We start from the raw sequence: 19,678 nt of genomic DNA on the forward strand, positions 1-19,678 counted from the left end.
AGATGTGTCAGGGTCAGTTGTAGAAATGCTGTTGTGTTGTTTCATAAATCCAGGGGTCACTCCGGGTCAGGAATTCACTGCCGTCATCCACGCCGTCTCCCCGCTGGTGTCTCAGTCTCAGCCAATCATGAAGCTGCTGCAGGTGGTCTCCAGGTCCAAGTCCTGCTCTCAGGTCAGTCAGTCAGTGTGCTGCAGGAAGTCAGCTTTAAAGAGTTGTGTAGATATTTGGTGTGTGTGTTGTGTATCGTTAAGAATGTACAATATTGACACAGTATTGGCAAAAAAAGATGCAGATTTTTTAACTTTCCAAAATTTGTTTGGAAATACAAATACAAATTATTAAAAATGTACCTATATATACATATATAGGTACATTTTTAATTAATTTTATGAAAGAAAACTAAGTGAAATACTTTGTATTTAAAAACAAATTTGGGAAAGTTAAAAAATCTGCATCTTTTCTGCATATATATATATATATATATATATATATATATATATATATATATATATATATATATATTCTTGAATACATTTTTTTCCATATAAGTCTTTTCAATATTGTTGCATACAGAACGTTCTTTGTAACTTAAAATTGTTAAAAAAAATGATAAATGTTATTTAATTCTTGACAAAATAAAAAAAAAACATTTTAAAACTTGTTTTATTAATTAATTAATTAAATCTTACCATGAAAAGATCTGAAAGTCAGAACCAGAATTTTAAAATGATCCTGAAAAAAACTAATGCAGAGATTTAAGGATCGGAGAAATGTGAGTTCTTCTACGAGAGCGAATCAGAATTCTGGCTGTTTTGTATGAACTGCAGGCGAGACACATCCTTCTGGTTGAGACACCAACATAACCTCGAGTAATAAATAATAACCTGAGTTTTCTGGGATGTTATTGAACGTCGACATCATTCCTGCAGATCATCATCATCTGGAACAGTGAGAAAGCTCCGCCCATGTCGGTTCCTCTCACGGTGACGGCAGACGGAAGGTAAGAATCTCGTCCTCTCTGTGACAGGTGTGTCGCTCATGTCCTGACTTTCCCCGATGGCTCATGTTTGTGTCGCAGGCCTCCAGTCGGTTTCTACCTCACGTTGCCATAGAAACGGAAGCTGTGCTGAGCCTGGACGAGGACACGGTTCTGCTGACCAGTGAGGTTTGTGGACACGATGGCGAGAAGAAGGAGCTTCAGGATTGACTCTTGTCGTTCAGGTCAACTTGGCCTTCCTGGTGTGGAGGAGCTTCCCCGAGAGGATCGTGGGTTACCCGCCCAGGAGCCACTTCTGGGACCCCCTGAAACACGCCTGGGGCTACACGTCCAAGTGGACCAACGACTACTCCATCGTGCTGACTGGAGCTGCCTTCTACCACAGGTGACCACCTGAAGAACTTCTTCCATCTGAGGCCGACGTGGAGCTGTTGTTCGTCCAGACAAGTCTCAATAGTCTCCGTTACAGACGCTCGGCATGTGCTGCTGTCAGCTGGACCTCCATCAGAGCCACAGAGTTCAAAACAGGCTGAAAGTAAAGTCGCTCCAGCTCAACGTGTGGTTCTCTCTTCACCATGAACATCTCCTGAATCCAGGGTTCCATCATCTGAGCTCTAGTCCATCATCACGTCATACTGCGACATGAATGAAGCTCATCACGGCAGGAATAAGATCTACGACTGACACATCAAGCGTTTTATAAACTGTTCAAACACTTAAACGTCATCATTAAGAGAAGAATCTCAAGAATAAACCATGATTTCACAGATAATTCAACAGAAGAACATGAGCCTCTACATGGCGCCGCACGAGCAGCAGCTGGTTACAACAGCTCCCTCTTTCTTCTTACTTTTTATTACACTTTTTCCATTTTTTTGGCGTCTTTTTAATTTTTTCTTTAGAGTGGTCGGATCTTGTTGCCGTTGTGCACAAAACGAGACCACTTTTACAACTTTTGCATACGGTTTTCTGCTATTTTCGTCACTTTTGGGAACTCCGTCGGCAGACACGCTCAGCGGGTCTATTGTTTACAAAAGGGATCAGCTGTTGGGGTTGCGCAACACCGCTCTCTCTCTCAGCGCGGAATGGACGATTCCCGTGGAAATCAAGAGAAAAAGACGCGGATGCAGAGCAGGTCGGATGAAACAAGAGAAGAAACGTAGGTTCCGTCCCTTTATTCCATCGATCATCATGGGAAATGTACGTTCGATCGTGAATAAAACGGACGAGCTCGCTGCGCTGACCCGGCATCAGAGAGATTTCCGGGAGAGCAGCCTTCTATGTTTCACGGAGACCTGGCTGACGGAGAAGATCCCAGACTCTGTTGTTTCCCTGGAGGGGTTCAAGATGGTGCGTGCGGACCGGGACATGGATGGAAAGAGGAGAGGAGGAGGAGTGGCGGTGTTTATTAATGAGAGATGGAGCGATCCCGCTCATGTCTCCATTAAAGAACAAGTGTGCACTAAGGACATAGAGTTTGTTGCGGTGGGCTTCCGCCCGTATTACATCCCGAGGGAGTTCTCACATGTGATTGTGTTCACTGTTTACATTCCTCCCTCTGCGGACGCAGCCGCAGCGAGCGAGAGGCTGAGCGCCTCAGTGTCGGACCTGCAGCTCAAACACCCGAACTCTCTCCTGCTCATTAACGGGGATTTTAACCATGCCTCACTCTCCTCCATTCTTCCCACCTTCACACAATACGTGAAGTGCCACACCCGGGAGGACAAGACTCTGGACCTTTTGTATGCAAATGTAAAAGGTGCCTACACCTCCACCGCCCTGCCCCCCCTCGGCCGCTCTGATCACAACCTGATACGTCTGCGACCTGAATACACTCCCATGGTGAGGAGACAGCCTGCACAGAAAAGAACTGTTAAGATGTGGAATTAATAAGCCAAGGAGAGGCTGTGTAAGGAAATGACAACTTTACTGTAATCAATCACCTAGATTTAACACACATTTCAAATAGTCACTTGATTAACTGATAATCTTACATATTTAATTCATATTAAATAATCCTATTCTTGCATTGCATTCACTTAAACTAAACTCAGGTTCACAACTCAAAGGCCGAGGTCACAAAGCCTTGCACACACAGAAAGATTAAACAATCCCAGATTCCAGGACGTCTGGACACCTGTTTGAGAATTCACTCTGAAGGACACAAGTCGCTGGGAACAGATTCTTGAAAACAACAACTTTTGGTAAATTTCCACTACGATCACGTGCGACCGGCCATCTTAGAATCAAATGTTTACACTTACTGACCAATCCTACATTAACATTTGACTAGAGGCGTTAACCTGAATATTCTACTATAAAGATCCACCATTTTGTCTGATCTTTGCGTTCTGGCATCCGAAGACGTCTGCGATAAATCTCTCTGCTTGCTAGCGCCGTGTTCACGTAAGTTTGTCTCTGACTTATGTGCATAATTCACTAAATGAGCATTTTTCTTAAACTCATCCATGTGTCTGTCCTTCATTCCATCACCACGTACGAGGCTGGGGAGGGTCGGTTCATGGAAACACAAAAACCCCTAACAACTTGGTGCACGTGACCCTTGGCGTGGACTGATGGTTTGAAGGCCTTTTCGATTCCGAGACGAACTCTGAGCTGATTGTTCTCCAGGCAACCAGGCCGGCAACTATACCTTACTTCAAGAATCAGGTGAGAAAGATTTTATCTTATTTTCTACATAGATTTTATAATCTATAATCTAAAATTAAGTTTATATTTGGTTAGGAAAAGATTACATATATATTTTATATTAGTTTTGGTTGCCTGGAAGAATAAACGTAAGTCTCTGGTTCTGTCACAAATTTAGATTATATTTCTCAATAGTGCTTTTATAATCTGATGCTCGTTTTTTGAGGTATTGCATGTTCAGTTGTTGTTTGTTGTTGTATTAAGTGTAGACGACATTATCGTGTCCCGGGAAGAAGAAGCATCGTTGAAAAAAGGAAAAAAACGTTGATTAGAATTTAAGTTGAATTGACAGGCAGAGGAGACGGTTACACGACCTGGTAACCCTTGAGAATTCTGAGTAGGGGTGGAGTGTAGCTGGCTCCCTCTACAGGGCATCTGACGTTTTTCCAGATTCTTAAACTAGTTAGGATGCTTGGCCAATGGGTGATTATAGTAGACGTACTTTTTCAGTAAGCCAAGTAGCTATCATTAATTTGGGGATGTGTGGGATTTGAGCGGGTCTCTCCCAATATCCTGGTCTGAAGACTCTGCCAGCCGGTGTGTAGGCCAGTTAGATCTCATTGTGTTTCTGTGTCGAGGGGCTCCACAGGTATTTGGCAGTATAGTTAGGGCTAGTTAATTTTTCCGAACAATCACGGTGATGGATAAAGTCTCATTGATGATTAGTTTAGAGTTAGTTCGACGGGGGTTGAAATAGAATGGATGAGTTGAGGGGTCTCCTATCCAGGGTGTTTTGAAACTGATTACGGATCGAGAGGCTCTCCAATCTGATTTCGACACTTTAGACACGACAGGCTGGTCAAGAGTCTCGTTCCACGTAGCATAGTGTGTCTCTCTGGCCTGTTTTGGTAAAATACTGTTGTCGTCGTATTGTCATGACATATTGTTCTGTTAAAATTGTCTGTGTCTGTATGTTTGTATCTTTTGAATAATTTTTTCTCGCTGCAGTACTTGTAAAAATTATCATTCATTTGTGTGAGATCTCTGACTTTCTGTGACTCAGCTGAGAGTCCAGGTTCGTGTGTCTTTGGACACTATCTCTTGCTGATAAGAACTGCTGCTTGGCAGACTTGTCTCTTTAGCTGCTGCAAGTACGAATGAGCTCCGAAAGAGTTTTTCCTTGTTGGTGGGAGTGGTTTCGCTTGGAGGTTGAACTTTTAAGACTTCCTTCTTTTCCTCACCGACCCTCCCATTGTATTCATGTCTTCTTTAAACACACATTCTTACGTCATCTTGAATACTATTCACTATTGGGTTTGATTACTTAATTGAGGTATATATGAATATATACAGTTAATTACTGGTATAATTGGTTTAAGAAGAAAAACAAACCAACTCACATTTCAATTTTCTCCTTCTTCTGCTGTGTTCAATAACAATAACACAATTGACATTGATTGTTGGCTCACTGTTGTATGTATTAATGATCTTGATCATCCTCTCTTCATATTTCACATTATCAATCGATCAACTCACAATTGTTCACATTGAGTGTAACTTGGTTGTTTTGTGTTGCTAATACTGCTTATCTAAAACAAGTGTGTCACTGACTGCTTGCACGTGTGTACGTTTGTTGATATCTAGTTCCTGTTTTCTCTTCTTCTCTCAATTTCTGATCTTTGGTGTTGTATTTGCTATGCTGCCCCCTGCTGGTTTGCTCTTTGTTTACTTCCTAATTGACTTTTGTTCTGACTCAATTGGTGTAATTATTTAATTATTGATTAATTGAATCAATTGCAGTTTATTCTGTTTTCTTAGTTTTTCAATTATTACTTTAAATACATTTTATTATTTTAACAATTAGTCATAAATGTACTATTTTATTATTTTTAGTAAATTAGGGATTGGATTTTTATCTTTTTAATTATTGGGGGAATATTAAGTTAGATGTTTTATTTGGTCTTTAGACAGTCACTCTTATTCCTCTTTGTCAATTGTGCTATATATATGCAACTAATTAGGAAGTTAAATAAATAAAAATAAATTAATACTAAGTTGTTAATTGACAATTGTTTTGACTTGAATAATTGTAATAAATTAGTATACATTTGATTAGATCTAATTGAATTTATTATTTTCAAATTATTCCATTTTAGTTTTTTATTTTTATTTTTATTATTAATATCTTAGTTTACTATTTGTTTTATTTTTATTATTATCTCGGATTTTATAATGGATTTTAATTAGTTAATTGAAGTTTTGGTTCTTAATTTAGATTTTTAAATTCTTCATCTTTTATATTTTCATTTAATTTTTTTTTTGATAATCGCTTCTTTACTTATTATTATTTTTAGCATTATTATTAATATTATTAATATAATTATTAATTTGTTCTATTCATTTATTGACCTCCTCTTTTTTAAGACAAAAGTAACTTTTACTACAGGTGACAAGTTAAAGCTCCTGACAGGGAAGAAAATAAGAAACTTTAAACTCTGTTTTTTAATTTAATGGTAAATCTTACATCAATGATTTCTGAGAATTCATAATAAATAAAATAGTTAAACAAAGTGCTCTTATTGAGCTCTTGAGCTAGCTTGATACAGCTAATTAAGATTCAAATTAAAGACTTGAAAGAGCTTCTCTAAAAAATAGAGAAGATGATAGTTGATGATAGTTCTAGGCTCCTATCATAGATGATAGTTGATGATAGTTCTAGGCTCCTATCATAGATGATAGTTGATGATAGTTCTAGGGTCCTATCATAGATGATAGTTGATGATAGTTCTAGGGTCCTATCATAGCTCCCTATTGGCCACTGGCTGGAGTGCATGGGTGTGGCAGGAGAAGAGGACGAGGAGATGGAAACAAACAAAGAATTTTGGTCAACAATGGCGCATCTTTGGCTTTTACTCCAGGAACTTTGGTCCAGTTCCCTATTGGTGACACCTACGATTGAAGCAATTTTCCTGAGCTGAACAAACAAGAACTCAACCTCAACAACTCTCCACCAAGAATGAACATCTGCTCCAGAGAGAGAGGAGCTGTACTGGTTCAACATGATTGAACATCTGATGGTTTCTCTGATCTTGAAAAGACTTTTGAGACTTCATTCCTATGATCCACCTTTGGACCCCCCACACAGCACTAAGAACTATGTCTGGGATGATGATGAACGTGATTATGAAGACAAATGGCACGATCTGGTCGCAAACATGAACTTGACTCTTGTCTGCGGTGACATTTTTGTGTGTCCTGATGGTGAGGCTGCAGAACTAACAAACGAACAAGGTTCTCTATGCTCTCTAACACTTCTGTCCCTCGTGTTGCTCTTGCTGTGGTTGCTGCTGGAGAAGCTAGGTTCTATATATTATATATAGATATTATAACAGGGCCCTGAGACACATGATTAAGAAATGCAAAGTTGTTTGCGATTTGACGAAAAAAGCATACAAATCTAGCCTGTGAGAGACATGATATCTTAAGATATAACAGTAAAAAATTAATCCCAGAATAACATACTCTGATTGCTCCACTCAGAGCTATGATGAAAGCAGCCATAAGAAAACAAAATGAAAACGTGTGCGGTCGACTGATGCAGAATTTTATTTAAACTAATTAAAAGTGACTCTGTCTAGAGCTGCTCACTTGTCACCTCCAGAAACTAGACTATAGAGAATAGACAATAAAGAATATACTATAGAGACTAGACTATACTATACTAAGCCACTCCATATTGATGCGAGTGAAATTTATGTTATTGTTCTTTGGTAATTAGACTTAAAATAGTGAAAATGGAAAAAATAGAGACTAAAATACTGTAGGAGGAAAGGTCAAAGAAAAAAAATAGATTAAGAGATAAATTAAAAGAAACACTGAGAAATATTAATATGATATTCTTCTCTCTAGTTGAATAAACCAAACACCTATAGACCAAGAGGAAATCTCATTGAAGTGAATATTAATTAAAGAAACTAGTTAAGATAAGCAAAATAGTAATCTAGAATAGATACTGTATTTCTGTTGTGGGTAAATAATCAAAGACGTCTGACTCACACCTGATCTAATTAACTATAACATTCATAAACAGATTTGAACTCACACAACACTCTCAGACATTCACATAGATATTACAAATAACACACTGATCTCAGAGACAAACAAACAAACACATGACTTACATTTTAAATTGAATAAGATAAAAAGTGTCTCTGCTACAACCTGCTCCCTGTGTGTGTGTGTGTGTGTGTGTGTGTGTGTGTGTGTGTGTGTGTGTGTGTGTGTGAGAGAGTGAAAGAATTCTCTCGAACACCCGCCTCTGTTTCTCTCTCTCCATGAAGTCAAAACATTCTGATCATTTGAACTCTCTGCTAACTTCAAGGTTTATTCAAATAAAACACATGACAAACTTTAACTGACATCCACAGATCAAAGTTATGAATACACAACTCATGACACACACACAATATCCTCATCACCACCTGAATAGATGCATAACTGACCTTCTCATAACTTCTGATCATTCTTATCCTGTCAGAGGTGGTGTTGAGAAGCTCCAGTGAGGGAGAAATAAGACGCCACTGTCCACTGCAGACTTTTAAATATATCAAAAGATCTCCTTGTTAGAAGGTGAACAAGAAACATGAGCCAACATGAGTAAAGCTAAAAACTTGACTAGCATACTTTTAAATATATATATGAACAAATGTAGTTTTAGGAAACTACTCTTTGGACATGTGGTGAAATAGTTAAGATGTTTAAATTACCAAACACAAGAAATCATGATTTGAGATAAATACAACTTCCCTAAAACTAATAAGACTTTACTTAATGCTAAAAGAAGGAACATATTGGTATATATATGTATATATATATTTAAAAGGACAATCAGATGGGCTGGAAATTGTCCAAACATTGGAGGGAATTTCAAATAACAGAAAACATATTGTTATGATTAAAACATATTTTCAGAATTTATATATATAATTTTTTAATAAATTAAAATAAAATATTTTATCTACATCAATAGCAGCCAATAATACAATAGACAATATGAAAAGTGAAACTTGGAATTAAAAACTGAAATTGATAAATTGAAAAAGTTCAATAAGAAATGGAAATGTGTTTCTAAAGCTGCTTCTAACATTCTATGGCAACTATAAACTTTAACAAAAAATATAAAGCAGGGAAAAGAAATTGACTCTGGAAAATGTAAGAATAAATTAATAAATGATGCCTTCAGGAAAGAAAATAGTAAATAATCTATTTAGAAACTACAGAATCATATCAATCTTTAAATTAACTTTAATTAACTGTTAAGGGTAAATCTACCTTTAATCTAAGTTGATCAAAAAATAAGAACTAGAGCAAGAGATTGATGGAAAATAAACAAGTTGAGTTCTAAATTAAAATATGGACTAGCAAGTGTAATTTATTGAAGGAATTGAATTACATAAGCATTGAAAATTACTAGTCTTCATCCACATGACAAAATGAACCTGAGTAAACCTAAAATAAATACCAATTTGAAATACTAGAGTTTAACATTCTTTGGGGAACTTTAAAATAAAGATAATAAATTGGTTGTAACGATAAGACACTTAAAATTAAATTAAATTGAATTGGTAAATAATTAAAAATAAGGTTACAAATTTTAGTGGAGTTCTATATCTAACAAAGTAGAAGAAAAGAAAAGAAAAGAATGAATCATTATAATCGGAAAAAATGTTTTATAGAGTAGATTTTTATTTTTTTTATTTTTAATTTTTAATTTTTAATTTTTAAATTTTTAAATTATTCATAAATTAAGTCTTAGTTAGTCTTTTATTAATTGGTTAAACTTAGGTCCGGAAATCCAACAATAGAAATGCTAATATAGAAAAAACAAAATTGAATAAATAAACGGATGCAGAAATGGTCACTTTTGACAGTCACTTTTTTATATTTGATATTATCCATTTACTTTAGCAATAGACTTTCAAACCAAATCTAAGAGGAATAATACAGATTAAACAAAGCTTAGAATATTTTTTTTTAGCTAATAATGTCATATATTTTAATTTAATTAAATTAATAATTAATTAATCTAATTTAAGAGAGTTAATACAAAGAGTATTATGATTAATTAAATGATTTGACAATAGATTTGGATATAAAGTTATTCAAGAAAACATTTTTTAAATACAAATAAATTAGGTTGTTCTATTTGTCCCTCAGGGGGAGGACTTAGATAGATACTTAGCTGGATAATAGGTTTGTTACATGTTTGGTGATTCTTGTTGCACGGTTCTGTCGATCAACACTGCTGGAGGGAGCTCTGTCCAGATTGCATTCAATTAGTTTAAATTTTTGGTGTAGAAAACAGCTCGAGAATAAGGTACGACTGTGTTTTACTATCTCTCTAACTTGGGTAGTAAATAGGAAGGGGTTCATTTTGTCTGCATGAAGTAGTATGAGTCAATTATAAATAAAAAGCATGATTTAAAGATGTATTGTTTCTCATTTGTCCAAAGAATGCGATGCTGTTCATGTCTTTCCTATGTTGCAGGACGAGCTCAATGATGCTCTGTTGACGGTGGAGAACGTCAACAACACAAACACGAAGAGCCCACATCCAAGTCGCCGAAAACGGGGCTGCTGCTTTCTTTTTACCTCGTTAAAGAGGTTTTTCAAAGCAGTGGATACTGGCTCCATATCAATATATATTTTATCAAAATCTCTACTTCAAAATAGACTTATTAGATTTGAGTTAGTTATTGTGAATATGTTTTTTGATGATTTGGCATTCTATTACTTCAGTTTTAATTCATAGCATAATTTGGAATTATTATTATTATTAATTTTTTTTTTTGGATTTTTTCTTTTTTTTTGTGATTTGAGAGAAATGCTCATAATGTATAATTGTTTCCATTAAATGAATCTGTGTTTCCTCTGTTGCTTTCTCACCATATGTAATCTTTGTGTGGCACTATACGGATGATAGTTTGGCATGTTTAGTTTATAATCAGATTCGCGATCATTATTTTGAAATCAGACTTGTCTTTGTTTTATTGCATCATTAGTTCATGATGCAATCAGGGAGAATGTAAGGAAATGACAACTTTACTGTAATCAATCACCTAGATTTAACACACATTTCAAATAGTCACTTGATTAACTGATAATCTCACATATTTAATTCATATTAAATAATCCTATTCTTGCATTGCATTCACTTAAACTAAACTCAGGTTCACAACTCAAAGGCCGAGTTCACAAAGTCTTGCACACACAGAAAGATTAAACAATCCCAGATTCCAGGACGTCTGGACACCTGTTTGAGAACTCACTCTGAAGGACACAAGTCGCTGGGAACAGATTCTTGAAAACAACAACTTTTGGTAAATTTCCACTACGATCACGTGCGACCGGCCATCTTAGAATCAAATGTTTACACTTACTGACCAATCCTACATTCACATTTGACTAGAGGCGTTAACCTGAATATTCTACTATAAAGATCCACCATTTTGTCTGATCTTTGCGTTCTGGCATTCGAAGACGTCTGCGATAGATCTCTCTGCTTGCTAGCGCCCGTGTTCACGTAAGTTTGTCTCTGACTTTTGCATAATTCACTAAACAAGCATTTTTCTTAAACTCATCCATGTGTCTGTCCTTCATTCCATCACCACGTACGAGGCTGGAGAGGGGTCGGTTCATGGAAACACAAAAACCCCTAACAACTGAGAGACTGCTTTGAGTCTACAGACTGGAGCGTGTTCTCTCATGGTGATGACATCGACACCTTCAATGACCATTCCACGGATTACATAAAGTTCTGTGAGGGCAACGTCACGCCGACCCGCAAGGTGCGGTGCTTTGCCAACACCAAGCCATGGGTGACCCCTCAACTTCAAGTTCTGCTGAACAAGAAGAAGAGGGTGTTTGCTTCAGGGAGCAGAGAGGAGCTTAAAGAGGTCCAGCGAGAGCTCAAGAAGGCGATCAGGATGGCCAAGGAGGAATACAAGAGGAAACTGGAGGAGCAACTGGTGCAGGGCAACACAAGGGATGTGTGGAAAGGCCTGAAGAACATCTCAGGTCATGGCCAGAGTGGAGCCAGAGCCACAGCAGGGGGAGACCAAAGATGGGCCACTGAACTTAACCAGTATTTCAACCGGTTTGATCAGGGCCCCCCTCCCCCCTCCATCTCTGCCCCCCACTCTTCACAAAGCTGTTTTTCCCCTGCTTCAGCCCCCTCCCCCCAACTGTTCTCACCTCCAAGCCACCTTTCTCCCCCCCAACACGCCCTACTTCAGCTGCCCAACCCCCCACAGCCACCTCTCTCTGTTACATCTGAACAGGTGAGGAGAGAATTAAGGCGACTGAAGATCAGGAAAGCTGCTGGACCAGATGGACTCAGCACCAGACTGCTCAGGGACTGTGCTGATCAACTTTGTGAGTTGGTCACACACATCTTCAACCTGAGCCTCAAACTGGAGAAGGTCCCGGTCCAGTGGAAGACCTCCTGTGTGGTTCCGGTTCCCAAGGCGGTGCACGCGAAGGAACCAAGCCACTTCAGACCAGTCGCCCTGACCTCCCATCTGATGAAGACCTTGGAGAGGCTGGTACTCCGCGAGCTACACACGACGGTGAGCTCTGCGTTGGATCCGCTGCAGTTCGCCTACAGGCCAAAGATGGGGGTGGATGACGCCGTCATCTACCTGCAGCACCGGGCACTGACTCATCTGGAAGCCGCCGGTAGCACTGTGAGAGTCATGTTTTTTGACTTCTCAAGTGCTTTCAACACCATCCAGCCGGCGCTGCTAAGGAAGAAGATGGAGGACGCAGGAGTTGGGACACAGCTGGCAGCATGGACGATGGACTACCTCACCAACAGGCCGCAGTATGTGAGGCTGCAGGACTGCAGGTCTGAGGTGACCATCTGCAGCACCGGGGTGCCTCAAGGGACAGTGCTGTCACCTTTCCTTTTTTCCCTCTACACGGCGGACTTTACCTATGACTCCAGCAGCTGTCACCTCCAGAAGTTTTCTGACGACTCGGCCATTGTGGGCTGCGTGTTTAGGGGGGGCGAGCTGGAGTACAGGTCAGTCATCAAGGACTTTGTTGACTGGTGTGAGAGCAACTACCTTTGCTTAAACACCGGTAAGACAAGGGAGATGGTGATTGACTTCAGGAAAAAGTCCCCACCACATCAACCGGTGAGCATCCAGGGCTCGGACATTGAGCTGGTGGACAGCTTCAAATACCTGGGTGTTCACCTCAACAATAAACTGAACTGGTCCACACACATCAACGCCGTGTACAAGAAGGGCCGAAGTCGCCTCCACCTCCTGGGGAGACTGAGGTCCTTCGGAGTGTGCAGACCACTTTTGAGGACCTTTTATGACTCCGTGGTAGCCTCTGCTATCCACTACGCTGTGGTCTGCTGGGGAGCAGGCAGCACGGACCGGGACAGGAAGAGACTGAACAGGCTGGTCACGAGGGCCGGCTCTGTCCTGGGCCGCTCGCTGGACTCGGTGGAGGAGGTGGGAGAGAGGAGGACACTCTCCAGACTATCCTCCATCAGGGACAACACTCTCCACCCACTGCACCTGACCGTGGAGGAGCAGCTCCTTCAGTGGCTCAGGCCCCCCAGTGTAGGACGGAGCGTTATAGAAGGTCCTTCATCCCAACTGGTGTCAGGATATTTAACTCTTTACTTTAAATATCCTGATGCTAATCCGTAGTGTGTTTTTCTTCTCGTGTGTTTTATTTTATTTTTTTACTTTTTTTGTTTTTATTTTTATTTTATTTTATTCTATTGTATTTTGTTAATAGTGTTAAATTTCTAATTTTGTAAATAATTGTATATTTTTAAGATCTTTTTTATTTTATTTTGTATTATCTCTTTTATTTTTATTTTTTTCCTTGCACTTTATTTTTTTAAACTGCGCTGTTGTGAAAGTGTGTTTCCCTCTGGATGAATAAAGCTTTTCTATTTTCTATTTTCTACAAGTCTGTCCAATAAAATAAAAGAATGACACAAACGATTTACTAACATTAAAAAGAACACTATCATCAAAAGTTTTTTCAAAACAAAACATTTAGTTCAAGAAAAAATGAATTTAAACATTTTTCCTTTATTTGAAGCGTTTTCTTCTATTGAATCATCTTTTTGAGTTTAAGCCTTAATATCGTAAAACATTAATTCTTTAATCCTAACGTTTCTATAATAAAAATATATATTTTTAAGTTGAAAAGCTTGGAAGTAGTTTTGTATCGATTGTTTTTATGTTTTACTGAATAATAAAGAAACAAATGTTCAGACGTTAAAGGTTGAACTTCTGATGTGATGGACAAGAAGTCTGTGAGTCTGAAGCGACCTCTAGTGTTCGCTCTGAGAACAGCAGTTTCATAGGACTGTGGTAACATGTTTCAAACTCTACATATGTTCGCAGGTACTACCACTACCTGTTCACTCATTACCTGCCCCAGTCCCTGAGAACTCTGGTGGACCGCTCGTGCAACTGCGAGGACATCCTCATGAACTTCCTGGTCTCTGCTGCGACGCACCTGCCGCCAATCAAAGTGGCCCAGAGGAAGCAGTCCAAGGAGCTCCCGGGTCCACAGGTGGGCGCTCCTCTTCCTGAGATCCTGCCGATGCTCTTAGTCTCACCACCTTCTCTTGGCTCACCAGGGCACCAGGACGGTTCCTTGGGTCGACCCCGAGCACTTCAGTCAGCGGCAGGAGTGCATCAACACCTTCAGCTGGTTTGGCTACATGCCTCTGGTGCACTCGCAGCTGCGCCTGGACCCGGTGCTCTTCAAGGACCAGGTGTCCGTGTTCCGCAAGAAGTACAAGGACCTGGAGAGAGCGTGAACATGGGAGACAGGACTGGAGGCTGGACCAGACGACAGACCCTGGAGGACTGTCTCTGGAGCCACGAGTCCAGATGAAGAAGAACTTCTAGAACTTTCTCTGAAGCCTCGTGATGGTTCTGATGATGTGTGTGTGTGTGTGTGTGTGTGTGTGTGTGTGTGTGTGTGTGTGTGTGTGTGTGTGCGTGTGCGTGTGCGTGTGTGTGTGTGTGTGTCAGAACTGATGGTTGTCGATCAAAGGAGGTGATTCCACAAAAGGTTCAATAAATAAATAGATTCTAATCAACTCTGGTGTTTGATTTAACCCTGTCTGACCTCACATCTACCTGTCTGACCTCACATCTACCCGTCTGACCTCACATCTACCCGTCTGACCTCACATCTACCCGTCTGACCTCACATCTACCCGTCTGACCTCACATCTACCCGTCTGACCTCACATCTACCTGTCTGACCTCACATCTACCCGTCTGTCCTCACATCTACCCGTCTGACCTCACATCTACCCGTCTGACCTCACATCTACCTGTCTGACCTCACATCTACCCGTCTGACCTCACATCTGCCTGTCTGACCTCACATCTACCTGTCTGACCTCACATCTGCCTGTCTGACCTCACATCTACCTGTCTACCTGTCTGACCTCACATCTACCTGTCTGACCTCATATCTACCTGTCTGACCTCACATCTACCTGTCTGACCTCACATCTACCCGTCTGACCTCACATCTGCCTGTCTGACCTCACATCTACCTGTCTACCTGTCTGACCTCACATCTACCTGTCTGACCTCACATCTGCCTGTCTGACCTCATATCTACCCGTCTGACCTCACATCTGCCTGTCTGACCTCACATCTACCTGTCTACCTGTCTGACCTCACATCTACCTGTCTGACCTCACATCTACCTGTCTGACCTCATATCTACCTGTCTGACCTCACATCTACCTGTCTGACCTCACATCTACCCGTCTGACCTCACATCTACCTGTCTGACCTCACATCTACCTGTCTGACCTCACATCTACCTGTCTGACCTCACATCTACCTGTCTGACCTCACATCTACCCGTCTGACCTCACATCTACCTGTCTGACCTTCTTTCTAACCTTTTATTGTGAAGTGACCTTGAGTCTCTTGAAAGTTTTAAAGCAAATGTTTTATTAAACATGATGAACATCATGAGTGACTCGTGCTCCACTGAACTTCAAGTCTTCAGTCGACTCAACAAGTGATGAAAGAGTTTCTTCAACAACATTCAGATCAACACGTTTGTTTCAGGAGCAGATTTCTTCCATCATCACTGTCAGCACTTTAATGATGATTGACAGCAGCAACACAAGTGTGTTGGAGGAACACACTCACACACTCAGGTCACACACACACACTGAGGAACCAGAACCAGGAACCTCTGTGAGTCCAAATCCCAGGTACAAAGGTTCGGTGGAGATGAAGAAGGTGTCGAGGTGTTTCTGTCCATCAGAGGAGACACTGAAGAAGTTTAAATATCCAGGTTCACTAAAGTTCATCTTCATTCCTACTCTGTGAGAAACTTCTTGACTCTTGATGACAGTTTCTTTCTTATCGTGATAGAATTTATATCCTTCATCATCAGAGCAGCTCAGACTCCAGGAATAACGGTTCTGTCCAAACTCAGACTCGTCTTCTTTCCCTCCGTCTCTTCTGAGAGTCAGTGCGATAGAAGCTCCTCCTCTCCACTCCAGCTCCCAGTAACATGGTCCAGTCACAGCTTCTCTGCTCATCACCTGAAGACACCGGTGGAATCTGTCGGGATGGTCCAGATAATCCTGATCCTGCGGCACAAGTTCCACCGTCCTGTTGTCGTTGGACAGTAGGAGGCGCCGGTGTGCTGTGTCCGGGTCCAGTGAGAGTGGACGGAAGTCTGAGAGAAGAAGACATGAGAGGTGATGATGGTGGAAGAACTTTCTCTTCAACACAATCATGGACTCCGTGTCCCAGCAAGCCAGGGAGGGCTGCTCTGTTTGTTGACATCTAGTGGAGATCATCATCAAAGTGAAGTCAACAGTCTTCTGAGACTGGGACCACCTCCAGAGAAGAACCAGGAGGAACATCCCAGAATCATCATTTGATTGACACCAGTGTGTCCATATCAAGTCAGCAGCAAAACTAGCATGAAGCTAACATGATGTTTCTTCATGTTCTTGAAACATCTCTGTGTTCATCTCCACCATCATCCTGGACTTGATGAAGCTCCATCAGCAGATTCAAGTGTAACAACATCTCAACATCACAACTGCTCCACTAGAAGCTGATAGAGTCAAGGAGTTCTCATCCATCAATCAAATCAAACTTACACATCTTCAGTCCAGATGTTAACCTCTGTGGTCCACAGTGATCCAGCCTGGAGGAAGAAACATTGAGAAGATCAGATTCATTTGACTTCAGATGCTGCTAAGTGGACGTTCTTTCATGACTGTGTGGAGGAGGTCTTGCTACTGTTTTTAGGGAGAGTTGTTCTTGCAAAGTGATTCAGACACAGGAATTCACTTCTTTTGAGTCTCAGATGATCTTGGTTGGTTCTACAAGACCTTTCTATTGTGTGTCAATCTACCGTCCGCCTGGTCCTGCGGCGATGTTCTTGAAAGACTTTAGTGACTTCTTATCTTCCATTATTCAGATGGAATCTGTTCTTATTCTTGGAGACTTTAATCTTCATGTTGATGACGTCACATCTTGTTCTGCTAAAGAACTTTTAACTTTAACTGAAGCCTTTAATTTTGAGCAACATGTTTCTGAACCCACTCATCATAAAGGCCACATTTTAGACTTAGTTTTTACTCTTGGCCTGAACATTTCTAATGTATCTGTACATGATGTCCATCTGAGTGATCATTCTCTTGTCTTGTTCAACCTGGACTTCATCCCTGAACCTAAGCCTTTGAAAGTTAGGTCTCAGAGGCGTGTCATCTCAGCCGATACTGCAGACAGTTTTTCTGCTATGTTTGACCGTCTTTCCTTTGATGACTGTCCAGATGTGGACAGTTTGATTCACTGTTTTACTGATCATTGTGTTGAAATACTAGATCAAGTGGCACCTGTTAAATCGAACTTGAAAATTCAGAAAAAACGGTGCCCTTTGACAAATGAAGATCTCCTGAGTCTGAGGAGACTTTGTCGAAAGACTGAGCGTCTCTGGAAGTCTACTAAACTTGAGGTGCACAGACTTCACCTCAGGGATCTGTTGACTTCTTACAATGAGATGGTAGAAAATGCTAGATCTGATTACATCAGAAAACTGGTAGCAGCAAATAGGAAAAACCCCAAAGTTTTGTTTGACACGATTAATTCTCTCGTGTCTCCTGCTCCTCAAATCACGCCGGTCTTCTGTGAAGCTGACAGCAATGCATTGTTGAGATTTTTCATTGACAAAATTAAATTGATCAAAGAGAAAATCTCTCCCCCTTTGTTGGGAACCCCTACTGTCTCTGAGCCCATCTCCTCCTCTTGGTCATCCTTCACTGCTGTATCTTTGGGTGATATTTCAGCACTAGTGAACAAGATGAAACCCTCCTCTTGCTCAGATGACGTCCTTCCTTGTAGGCTTTTTATCAAAGTATTTGATGTAATTGGCCCCTGGGTTACCAATATGGTGAACCTCTCCCTTTCCACAGGGGTTTTTCCCAATGCATTTAAACATGCCATTGTGGAGCCTCTGCTCAAAAAACCAGGCTTAGACCCAACTGACCTCAGTAATTTCAGACCTATTTCTAAGCTCCCTTTCTTGTCCAAGATCTTGGAGAAGGTGGTGTCCGAGCAGCTGTCTTTGTTCTTGGATCAGAGCGACATCCATGAGAAGTTTCAGTCTGGCTTCCGTAAACATCACTCTACGGAGACAGCTTTATTGAAAGTGTCCAGTGACATCATGATGTCGGCTGACTCTGGTAAATTCACTGTTCTGGTTCTCTTGGATCTGTCATCAGCCTTTGACACAGTTGATCACCAGATCCTGCTGAGAAGACTAAGGGATGAAGTGGGACTGTCTGGGTCTGTGTTAGAATGGTTCTCATCTTACCTTTCTGGGCGCAGTTTTAGTGTATCTGCCAATCAAATGAGGTCTGAATCGGCAGATCTGTTGTGTGGAGTCCCTCAAGGTTCTGTTCTGGGTCCTTTATTGTTTTTGCTGTACTTGATTCCCCTTGGTAAAATCATTCAGAGATTTCCAGATGTTTCTTATCACATTTTTGCTGATGACATCCAGCTCTACTGCTCTTTTGACCCAACTGAGCCCCAAAGGCTGAACAGCTTAGTCAATTGTTTGCTAGAAATCAAACAATGGCTGAGTGAAAACACTTTACAGCTTAATGTGGACAAAACTGAAACTCTGGTGATTGCTCCTGATGATACGATTCCAGGGTTGAGTCAGTACTTGGGTGACTTAGGTCAGTCTGTCAAACTGAGCCTGAGAAACCTGGGTGTTGTATTTGATAAAGACATGTCTCTTGTTCAACACTGTAGAAAACTGACCAGAAACTGTTTCCTTCAACTGAGAAAAATCTCTAAACTTAGTAAAATGCTGTCACAACATGATCTGGAGCTTGTAATCCATGCGTTTGTTTCTTCTCGTCTGGACTATTGTAACAGTTTGTTTTCATGTCTTAACAAGAAGGATCGTCTCGCCTGCAGTTGATTCAGAACTCTGCAGCGAGAATTCTGACCCGCTCTAGTAGAAGAACTCACATTTCTCCGGTCCTTAAAACTCTTCACTGGCTTCCAGTTTCTTTCAGGATCAACTTTAAAATTCTGGTTCTTACTTTCAGATCTATTCATGGTCAGGCTCCTCCTTACATCACTGATCTGATCCAGCCTTACACCCCAGCTCGGGCTCTGAGGTCTGTGGATCAGAATCTACTTATGGTTCCACGCACACGGCTCAGGACCAGAGGAGAGAAATCTTTTCAGGCTGTTGCTCCTAAGCTTTGGAACAATCTTCCTCTCTCTTTGCGCTTGATGGAGTCTACTGACTCCTTTAAGAAACATCTTAAGACGTTTCTATTTGTGCAGGCTTTTCCTTGAATTACTCGAACTCCTGTGTTGTTCTCGGTGTTGTCTTGATCTTTGAAGTATGTACTGTTTTGAGTATTGTTTTGATTGTTAAAGCGCTTTGTGACCCTGGTCTCGAAAAGCGCTATA

At 40.6% G+C, this 19,678-nt stretch overlaps 1 protein-coding gene across 4 annotated transcripts in view; it reads right to left on the reverse strand.

The window, feature by feature from the left end:
* The window catches only part of LOC148083052 (NACHT, LRR and PYD domains-containing protein 3-like), a 177,604-nt gene that overhangs the window by 76,574 nt on the left and 81,352 nt on the right, over window positions 1-19,678 (reverse strand). The window contains exons 14-15 of one of the 4 annotated variants that reach the window (XM_087786173.1): window positions 16,843-16,889; window positions 15,644-16,409 (exon numbers count right to left, since the gene is read on the reverse strand). The exons of the other annotated variants lie outside the window; for them this stretch is intronic. Coding sequence (XP_087642299.1) covers window positions 15,868-16,409; window positions 16,843-16,889 — 589 coding nt within the window. The 3' untranslated portion in view covers window positions 15,644-15,867. Of the gene's footprint in view, window positions 1-15,643; window positions 16,410-16,842; window positions 16,890-19,678 lie in introns of those variants that run through there. 4 annotated transcript variants of the gene reach the window in all.

This window comes from Callionymus lyra, chromosome 3 (genome assembly GCF_982586985.1).
Source record: "Callionymus lyra chromosome 3, fCalLyr1.hap1.1, whole genome shotgun sequence".
Taxonomy (NCBI): Eukaryota; Metazoa; Chordata; class Actinopteri; order Syngnathiformes; family Callionymidae; genus Callionymus; species Callionymus lyra.